Source organism: Hyaena hyaena, unplaced genomic scaffold (assembly GCF_003009895.1).
Source record: "Hyaena hyaena isolate Hyena2069 unplaced genomic scaffold, ASM300989v1 scaffold_10, whole genome shotgun sequence".
Taxonomy (NCBI): Eukaryota; Metazoa; Chordata; class Mammalia; order Carnivora; family Hyaenidae; genus Hyaena; species Hyaena hyaena.
Window position 1 is genome coordinate 8,123,125 of NW_024080642.1, and position 10,993 is coordinate 8,134,117.

General features: G+C 45.2%; 1 protein-coding gene across 1 annotated transcript; it reads left to right on the top strand.

Annotated features, from left to right (window-relative positions):
- Positions 1 to 417: 417 nt before the first annotated feature.
- Positions 418 to 1,398, top strand: LOC120246409 (olfactory receptor 1D2). Its single transcript, XM_039253909.1, has one exon. The coding sequence runs from the start codon at positions 436 to 438 to the stop codon at positions 1,396 to 1,398; it is 963 nt and encodes a 320-aa protein (XP_039109840.1). The 5' UTR covers positions 418 to 435.
- The last annotated feature ends 9,595 nt before the right edge of the window (positions 1,399 to 10,993 follow it).

Here is a 10,993-nt window from a genome sequence, read left to right on the forward strand (position 1 = left end):
AAAGTACAAACAAACAAAAACACCAAACAGACTCTTAAGTGCAGAGAACATACTGGTGGCTGTCAGAGGGGAGGGGGGGATGGGTGAAATAGGTGAAGGAGATTAAGAGGTACCAACTTCCAGTTACAAAACAAGCCACAGAAATGAAAAGTATAGCATAGGTAATACAGCAAATAATGTTGTAATAACATCATATAGGGACAGATGGTGATTACATTTACTGAGGTGACTGTTGTATAATGTATAGAATTGCCAAATCCTGTTGTACACCTGAAACTAATATAACATTGCATATGAGTTATACTTTGATAATAAATTTTTTAATTATAAAATTTAATTTAAGACATTTTAATTCTAAGAAAACAGTAACTTTTGCTTATATGAATGTCTTTGGTCAATTGAGGTCACTTAGTAAATGAACATTCATCGGTGCCTATGTTGCAGACAGTTGGGGAAATGGATGGAGTCAACAATAGTGGAGCCTCCGAGTTCCTGCTCGTGGGGATCTCGGAGAGTCCTGAGCAGCAGCGGGTCCTGTTCTGGATGTTCCTGTCCATGTACCTGGTCACGGTGGTGGGAAATGTGCTCATCATCCTGGCCATCAGCTTTGATCCCCGCTTGCACACGCCCATGTACTTCTTCCTGGCCAACCTCTCCTTCACCGACCTCTTCTTTGTCACCAACACAATCCCCAAGATGCTGGTGAGCCTTCAGTCCCAGAACAAAGCCATCTCCTATGCGGGGTGTCTGACACAGCTCTACTTCCTGGTCTCGTTGGTGGCTCTAGACAACCTCATCCTGGCCACAATGGCATATGACCGCTATGTGGCCATTTGCCGCCCCCTCCATTACACCACGGCCATGAGCCCTGGACTCTGTATTTTGCTCCTCACCTTGTGTTGGGCACTTTCTGTCCTCTATGGCCTCACCCACACCCTCCTCATGACCAGGGTGACCTTCTGTGGGTCCCGGAAGATCCATTACATCTTCTGTGAGATGTATGTCCTGCTGAGGCTTGCCTGTTCTAACACCCAGGTCAATCACACAGTGTTGATTGCTACAGGCTGCTTTATCTTCCTCACCCCCTTAGGGTTCATGATCATGTCCTATGTGGGGATTGTCAGAACTATTCTGCAAATACCCTCAGCCACTGGGAAGTACAAAGCCTTCTCCACCTGTGCCTCTCATTTGGCTGTGGTCTCCCTCTTCTATGGGACACTTAGTATGGTATATCTGCAGCCCCTCCACACCTATTCCATGAAGGACTCAGTAGCCACAGTGATGTATGCTGTGGTGACCCCCATGATGAACCCTTTCATCTACAGCCTGAGGAACAAGGACATGCATGGGGCTCTGGGAAGACTCCTCCTAGGGAAAGCCTTCCAGAAGTTGACATGAGGTAAGTTGGGGCATCGAAGTGGAGACTGGGAATTTCCTTTACCATGTGGAAAGCATTATTGTACGGGACACACAAGAAAGAGTGACTGGGACATAGCTCCAGCTCAGAATATGCTCATGCATCTGTGATGAAGACAAGACACCTACATGTAACCCAGAGTTCCCCAGCCCTCACCAGCCTTGGCAATAAATAAGGTCATGCAAACATGAATACTAGAATTTTGCAGGATCCTGACCATAGGATCACAGTGCTACCATCCCAGCCCTTCAAAATATGTCCAGTTACGGCCTGGGGCAGAGGGGTCTCTGATCTTCTCTGGGACACGTGCACTCATGGTCCTGAGCTCTGGCCCTCTCTAAGGGGCCTGCTGCCTATAAGCCACCTGGAGAAGAGGACTTGCAGCCCTCCGTGGCAGGCGCACTGGGTGGTTGCTCGTTCTCAGCTCTGCTGGCCACAGCTACCACTGCTTTAGTGATACCTCATATTCCCCCTGGACACAGCCCCTACTGGTCAGGCAAAGCTTGCAGACAAGTTCTTCTCTTCTGCTCTGGGTTGGTTTTCATCCGTTGGGCTTTAAAGCAATGCTTGACTTTCTCCTACGGGAAGACCTGAACCTTGGGCAGCCCATCCTGTCCTTCGTTACTGTGGCTCCTCACTCCATTGTCTGCCCCATGTCTCCTGCTTGCTACTTCTATGCCACTCTATCCTTCACTCAGAACAAAACTCCCCAGCTGATCAACACACGCACGAACAGGAGTGGTGGTGGGGGCAGTAGAAGGTAGGAGGGAACTTAAGACTAAGCAGTTCCAAAGAGGGTGTGGTCCTTTGCAGATGAATCAGTGGAGCCAGATTAGACTTTGACAGATAGAGAAAGGAACTGATGTGAGGTTCAATTCATTTAATTGATAATGACTGAGTGCCTAGTAGGGGGCTCAAAGTGGGTTACAAACTTGAGTCAGGAGCTCCCAGTAGATGATAAAGAAGAGTATTTTAATGCAATGTCTGATGGCAGTGGTCATGCTCTGGGCAGGCGGGTTGAGGGGCACGAAGGAGGAAAGCCAAGCTTGGCTTGTTAGTGAGGGAGGGTTCAGGGAAGGCTTCCTTAGGGTGGTGGGGTCGTGACAGCGGGGCTGAGACTGAAGCAATGCCAAGTGAAAAGTGGCAGGGCAAAGTAAGATCACGGCGACAGAGGAGGGGATGGTGTGGACGGGAGTCTTCCTCTCTGCGCAGCCAGCCTGCGCTCTCATCGCAGCCCTACCTATCCCTTGTGTGGTCATGCAAGTCACCTCACCTGGCAAAGCCTTGTGTTTTGGGTACAACAGCATCCTGTCACTCAGAGGGGAGCCGAGAGGATTAAATGAGATAGTGTGCCAGAGCCCTTAGCGGAATGCCTGGCCCGTAGCCCGTGCAGTTCTTATCAAGCAGGAACAGGTGGACAAAGACAGAGAGGCAGGAAACAGCCTGACAGGTGAGGGGACGTCCTAGCTGGGTGTCCCCGGTGAGACAAGCAGCAGCCAGAGATGAAGCTGACCGGTAGGTGGGAGGGATTTCAAAAGGCCTTGAATGCCTTGTAGAGGAGCTTGAAATCGAGTCTGCAGACAGTGATGTACCATCGGATGTTTGTTAGTTTTAACTTCCATTGTTTTTATTAAACCAACAATGTACACTTCTGGCAGAAATATTAAAATCAAAATAAACTCAAAATAATTACCTGTGTTTCTACTACCCCAAAACCAACTATTTGGTAAAAAATCTAAACTTTGATCTCTGATCACTGTATATATATATTTTTCAGAATAAATTCAAATTGTCTTGAAACTTGCCTTTTTACTTACTAATGCCTTTCTGTGTTAGTGAATATGCAGCTGCATGACTACTTAATGCCTACCCAATATTTCAGGGTGTGATTTAATGAAGAGAGAAAAGTTCGTTTAACACTGTTGTTCGATATTTCTTCGCTTTCCGTTTCTCCTATTGTTTGCCACAGGGCAATAAGTGTCTCCATATGTACATCTTTGTTCCCTTCTCTGATTGTTTCCTTAGGGGAAGTTGAACTGCCAGGGCCAAATATTTTTATTGTTCAGAGTCTTTGATATATTTCCTGAATCATCTTCCACAAAGGTCATAATGACCTGGACTTTCACAAAAAGGGGTCACAAGATCTCGCTTTTGTTTTGTGTTTATTGGCCTTGTGGGAGCTGGGAAGGAGCTGAGGCACCAGAACTTTTAAGTACAACTGGCAAAAGCAAATGCAACATTGTGCTCCAAAGGCGGACAAGGTTCCTGCAGAGTTCAGCTTCTGACCTTCGCTCTCAGCGAAGCTGCGCCCATGAGAAAAAAGCCTCTCTGCCTTCCAACAATCCGACAGTCCCGGGAAAGGCACTGGAAGGCAGGCACTGGCCAGATGCAGGCTGCTGCAGGGGATGTATCACTCCCTGCCTGGTAGATGGTGTCCCTCAGGAGCCAAGTTCTAGTCCGCGGCAAGTCACTTTTTCCTTGACCACCAGGAAGGGGGGACATCCAGACATGCCAGACAGGAGTATCTGGCACATTTAGCAGAAGGGGGAGGGGCAGCTGATTGCCTCTGTTTTCTTCTTTGTCCTCTTCACCCCAATCAATATATCTTGTATATTGTTAATAGTGTTAATTTGAGTGTTAATAGTGCTTAATTCGGCCTTTTGAGCTGTGGCAGATCATGAGCAGCTATTGCTACCACAGGACATATAGGCATTTCCCCCACAGTGAAAAGGACTGGGACGTAAACTCCGATTATACAAAAGTCACCCATTAAGTGTGGTTTCACTTTCTGTGGTTCCTGTTACCCACGGTAGGTCGACCACAGTCTGGAAGCAGATGATTCTCCTCCTGACCTCAAAAGACCAATAGTATCTTAATGCTACGTCACAAGGTCTATGTGGTTCACCTCACTTCATCTCATCACGTAGGAGGTTTATCATCTCACATCATCACAAGAGGGCGGAGTACAGCGCAATGAGATATTTTGAGAAAAGACCAGTCACATAATTTTTATCACAGTTCATTGGTATTGAAGTAGGGTGATTGTCGGAAAGACCGCCAAACGCTGAATAGAAGCGAGGCAAGATTTGATTCACGGCCAGGCCACACCTGATCTCCTGATCTCACGGAGAAATGCAGAGAATGGCCCTGAACAAAGGTGGCAATGAATTATATGGATCTCAGCAAGGCAGAACATGTCATTATTTAGCTAACCAGTTACATTTCGTAGCATACCATGGTAACCAATTGCATTGAGACACTCAGGTGTTAGTTTTGACTAGCAAACAAGTTTTGACTAAGAACTATCAATGTTAAGTTCTTTGTCGTGAAATGACCGACCATAATTAGACATTTGAGAAGCCGTGGGGTAGTGACTACGTGACAGACCACCAGGGTAGAATGGCGACGTGGTGTTCTGTAACCTTGTGTACAGGGTGTGGGTGTGGTCAGCCAGAACAGAGAAGTACAAGCGTGCCAAGCGGATTTACAGAAGCAGAAATAGCATGTTAGTATTTAACCAAGCTTGAGGTTAACCTACAACAGCTATAATTGTCCGATTTTATTCTTGCTTATTGTTGTTACTCTCTTACTGGGCTTAATTTATAAATTACACGTTAGCATGGGTACGTATGTGTAGGCAACAAACATTGTATACAGATGGCTCAGTACTGATGAAATTATCAAGTGGGCTTCATGAGCAAACGCTAAGAAAGAATTCTTGAGACACTTTTGGTACAAAAAAGGTGACTGTATAGCGGGGGACACGACCAATGAGAAGAAAGAGCTGCACTGAGATTGTGACTGATTGTATATTTTTTAAGCTTGTGGAGGCAGGGAGATAAAGTAAGTTTCTAAGAATTTTAAAGCAAGGTTTTCAGGACCTTGAGGGACTAGCTGCTGTTATGATAAGATTACTTTTAGCCTTTATTTTATTATTATTTTAATTTTTATTTATTTTTGAGAAAGAGAAAGAGAGCAGGAGGGGCAGAGAGAGAAGGAGACACAGAATCTGAAGCAAGCTCCAGGCTCTGAGCTGTCAGCACAGAGCCCAACGCAGGGCTGAAACCCACGAACTGTGAGATCATGACCTGAGCCGAAGCCGGATGCTCAACTGACTGAGCCGCCCAGGTGCCCCTACTTTTAGTCTTTAATTAAACAAAAACATTAAGGAAGTAAGGCAGTCCTGAGTGCCTCAGGAAGGTCACACTCTGCATATTTCAGATGACTTTCAGTGGGCTGCAAGCTGTAAGGAGGTTTAATGTAAGCTAATTTCTCTTGTCTTTGTTTCCGTCATTGGTCTATTTCCTATTATGTGTTACTTCTCGAATGTAGCGTGCGGGAAGTCCCCATTGAAAACCTGGAGTAATTACCACCCTTGGCCCTTTGTCAGGTGTCTACCTGCACTTTCCTTGCGCCTCTCAGGCCCCGGATGCCCCACGGAAGCTCAGCTCCTGTCTTGGGATCAACAAACGGCTTGGGATCAACAGAGCAGTGCAATTGTCTGCAATGAGTCTCTGGGATTCCTCGCTTTGCTGCGTTTGGGCCCCTCAGTTTACTTGGTTGCTCTTTGATGCCTCTCAGACTTCAGAGGGCAAGGATGTTTGTGTCTTTGGTTGACTTAGGAGTGTTCACACAAAATGAACAAGACTTTTAGAATTTCTTTTAAAAAAAGGCAGAGAGTTTTATTGGAACCCCCAAGTGGGACCTGCTGCCCAGGATATACAATCTTCACAAAGAAGAGAGTGCTTTGGGGAAGGAATGTTTAATCCAGGGTTATATATGTTTTTTGTTACATTAAGAGTGATAGTCATCATGGCCAAGGACGTTTCAGAAAATTAAAAACTTTTATCTCATGCTTTTAGTATGTGCAGGGTCACAGGCTTCAGAGGTATGGGAACAGAATTTAGGGAGAATTTTCTTCTTACTTTTAGTTTGGAGTGTTTCTTTTAGGTTATTTACTAATGAAGCAGATGTACAATGTGTGCTCAGGGCAGAAAGACTGCCCATGCTTTGAAGTTTGGTGAGGTCATTGTGACCTTGGTAAAAGTATAGCTTCCCTGGGAGCCCAGAAGCAGGGCCCACAAACATTAAAAGTTAAAAATGTTCTTTATCAGGAACACATCTACAGCAGCCCTTCTCAACCAGAGTTCCAAAGGGAATTGAGTTCTAGTAACCTAAGGTGTCCATTCTGTGTAGTAAGTGAACTTCTGTCCTGTGCATCTAGAATGCTGCTATCTATGGAGCCTTGAGAGAATTGAGAGAATTGTCAGAATTAAGCATAGGGCTTAATTCTGTCATGGAAACCCAGCTGTGAAATGCTAGTATGAAGAATCTTATTAACCTACCTTAGGCCACATGCCTGCAGAGAACCATCACTAAGGCCAGGCCTGCTGGGAGCCGCACCGACCTCGCTGGATGACAGTCACAGGAAGGAAGCGGCAGCGTTTGCACAGCTCCTGCCATGAGAAATGAAAACTGGTATCTCCTTCTGATACTACTGGTTCACGTTGGAAACGAGCCTGCTGGTATGGACCAGGCCTCACAATATCCCAAACCAGACCGATATTCCCCACATAGGTTCCTCATAAGGAAAAGCATATTCCTGCCTCTTCAAAAGAGATTGTAGATGAAAGCACTGCAGATGTTTGTCAAAAGGCTCTTCCTATGGGCCTTGTAGATCCAAGACTTAGATAATAAAGAGAGTTAAGAACACAAGAGTTACAATTGAGCCTGACCCTGAGACAAAGAGCCTAATTTAGCCTGGATATCCACCCCCACCCAATTGTTTCTGCTTGGAGCACTGACCCCCAAGGCATCTTTGTTGATCAGTATTTAGAGTGACTTATTCTGGCTTTGAATATGCTGATTGCACCCTGTGAAGGAACCTATTGAGGAATTTCTTCTTTTGTGATTATGGGAGCAAACATTGTGTTTCCTGAAAGACCTGTTTTTCTTAATAGTTCTCCTTAAACAAACAAGCTGTTGACCCCCCCCCCCCCCACAAAGAACTAACCTCAGTCTTTTTATGCTAAAAACATTGTCTTGTATGCTAAGGAAACCTTCTTTCCCCATAGGATAAGCATCTAAATCACCTACCTCAATCACTATTGATAAAGGTTCTGCACGAGTCTTCTACAAATCTATGTTCCGGGGAATTCTTACATATCAAAAAAATTTGTCATCAGAAAGCATTGTCTAAGGCAAATGCCTTCTGTGCCATCCCCCAAACACTTAATTATAAAAGAAAGTTGAGCCCCAGTCAGAGCAGAGATGCCTGCCTGGTGACCAGAAAGATTCTCATAGCTCTTTCACCCCTCCCTCGGCGACACCGTCCATCCTTCAGGGACCCCTGAACCCGGCCAGAGGCGGCCTCTGGCACAGGCCAGTGATAAATGCTAGTCCTCTGCTCTGGAGCCACGGGTGGAAGCACATTCCCAGGAACCACCTGGATGCCAGAGGGAAGCTGGGAGCTGTTAGAAAGGTAGAAATAGAAGTCAGAAAGACCGTAAATGTTCACTACAAGCCATTACCAAATTAAATCCATTGTAGACTTCTGGTTTCCACTCAGACTTGGAAGTCGTTGCTCATCCTCAAAATAAAAAAGATGAGCAATCAAACAACAACTCTTCTTAGATCTATCAAACAACTGACGTCACATAAATAAGAAATCAACCTTTGCTGTTGAAAACCACTGAGATTTTAGGGGCTATTTGTTAGCACAATGTAACCCTGCCTAGCTTGCTTGATATAGATGGAAAAAATCTTTTTTCACCCAAAATGAGACGCAAAATCAAAAGCATAAAGACTATCAATCTGCAAATAAAGAGCCACAGTGAGAGGCAAATGAGCACTTATTTGGGATTAAAGAATTGGAATTCAGAGAGTACAGGTTCTGGTAGAAATCCAAACAGTGCCCCGCTTGTAGGATGAAAGCAAGGGGCTTGTATGAGGAAAAGGAAGGGGCAATTACTCGCGTTGAAGAAAAAAAATGTTTTCTATGGGGCAGGAAAAGGGTGTCTTTTAAACAAGTAGAGGTAGGGGTTTATTGGCACCTGCGGGGTCAAAGGTCATGCTTCTTTGTGCATCATATGTGTAATTAGCATGTTAAAGCTAATCACCCCTGGGCACGATTTTTCGTATTATAATGGAGGAGAAAGTGGGTGAAAGGTCAGCTCTGGGGTCCACCTTGGCACAGACTGGTTTGGTCTCGTCTTTGCCAGTCTCCCTAGTTGAGTCCTTCCTTTGGTAGGCATCCTGCTTCTGCATTCCTGCAAGATACGCTACTACTCAAGGGGCCCAGAGTGTCAGCTATCAAGGGACGCTGGATTTTGGAATTGGGGCTGAGAAGACCAGAGTCCAGTCTCTGCTGTCTCACCTAGGCCTGGGGACTTGTGATGGGGAATAGAGAAGACCAGTTGGGGCCGTGTCACATGCTCATAGGGTAGATGGAATGATGATGTTCTCAAAATGTTTCCTGGGCTCAGTCCTAGGAAGAAATTCACCCAGCCTATTGTAATCAGGGTCATTTAGTGCAAAGAGCTGTGGAGGAGATGACTTTGTCCCAGTTCTTTAAGGCATAGATTGGAACAAGCCCAGCCGGAGAAAGGAAATTCTAAGGTCTCAGAGCAGTGTTTACAACCCACATTCCTGATTTTTACTCACAGGAATTTTGCTTGGTCTCTTTAACCCTGAAGTGTCTGGAGACCCAAGAGTATCAGGAAAGAGACAGACTTCCCCTCTGCTCCTTAGATTGTACTGGCAGGCACTGCCCCCAAAGGTAGGAAGGTTGATAACTTGAGTGGGCCAGTGGGGTGGTGGGGGAATGAACGCTGAGCACACACCTCCACCTCCTTCTCCCCTGCTAGCTCTACACCCTGCTCTCCTAGGATCAGCTCCTGGCCTGAGGAAGCAGAAGAGGAGAACCGAGACTACTCTGCAGCATTATATTTTCAGCAAAACTTCAACTTTGTTTTTCCTAGTTAGAACGAGGGGCGGGGGGAACCCAACAGTAACATCACAGGTGCTAGTTATTACATGGCCACATGCTGATGGGAAGTGAGTGATTCCATACTAGGAATGCTACTCTCCTCTCCCGTCCCATTTATTCTCCACTTTCTCCATACTTCTCTCTGAGTTCACCAGCATTCCTGAGGCATCTCGTTTGCTAATCCCAATTCTCCCATCCTTCCTCATCTCCTATTCTCTTCCTTAATTTCTGTCCTTCCTTCTTACCCCCTCGGCTCACCATTCAATCGCAGCCCTCCCTGCACCTTCACATTATATCTTCATTAATCCACTCCCACTCCTGTCCTTCCTCCCACACTCTTACGTTTTCTTACATCCTCCTCTCAGCCCATCCTCATTTCCATAGCCTCCAGGTGTAGCCATGGGGCAGATTTACGAAGGATACATTGTAGGGACAGTAGAATTGCCAGGACAGGGTAAATAGCCTTCCAAGGGAGGCTGGAGAAAAGGTGCAAATCGGAAATGGATGAGCTGAAGGCTGGATAAACATCAAGATGAGGAAATTCTCTGGATTGGAGCTGTACTGGTGTAATAATAAAGCTAGAAAGAGGAATCACTTCCAGAAACTTCATTTGTGGGCATTTTCTGAGCTAGGGTGTTTGGGAGGGAAAGACAAGACCTTGGAAGAGAGAGTTATATTGTACACTCCTTGCTGAAAAATCGAAGGACTTGGTTAGAGTATAAATGCTTACTCTTACAAAGGCTTTATCATATCTGTGAGCAAGAAGATTCATCCAATAAGAAAGACACGGCAAGGGATTGGGATGGAACTTTGTTTTTCTGACCTGGAGATATATCATGTATGCATTAAAGTGGTTTAATTTAGTGAGCTAGTTCTCTCTCTAGACCCTACTTGTCCACTAAACATTATACTGGCTTCTTGTGTCATAGTCAAGAGAAGGAATGGATTGTTTGGAGGTGGGAGGTGAAGTGGATAATCTTGGCACTGGGCTCATGGTTTAAAATGTCTTTCTGCATTCTGACCTAGATGGAACCTTATGTCCCCACCAGGAAAAAAATCCTTCACAGCGATATTACTGGTTACTTAATTGATTACCTCTTAGCCAAATAGCCCTTCCTTGTAGGACATTGCTCTCCAAAACTACTGGGCTTTCAAGGCTTCAGAAAGTGAGCACAACCAAACACAAGGTGGCAATTTACCGGGGGCACTTGCTCAGCAGAACCTAGCTGCCTATCTAATTTATTTTTCTTTATTTCCCTTATCGCTACGTGGTATTTCATATATGATGCTTATTTATTTTATGCATTTTGTCTTTCTTCATGAGAATGTGAGTTGCATAAGTGCAGAGACCCTTGTTTATTTTGTTCGCCAGTCCCCTAGGAGGACATCTGGATCCTAGAAGCAATTTAATAAACATTTGTTTTATGAATTAATGAATGAATTACATAGGATTTCTTCAGAGGACAAACACATCACACAAACCTTCAGGCAGTTAGAGATATGAATATGGGCCATTTTTTAGGTTGCTGCCTTCATGGGAAGTTTTCCTTAGTCCAGAAAAGGCAGGAAAGAAAGGACATTGTCAAACC

Coding starts and splice junctions, on each gene's coding strand:
- LOC120246409 (XM_039253909.1), top strand. CDS start 436: ATGTTGCAGACAGTTGGGGAAATGGATGGAGTCAACAATAGTGGAGCC.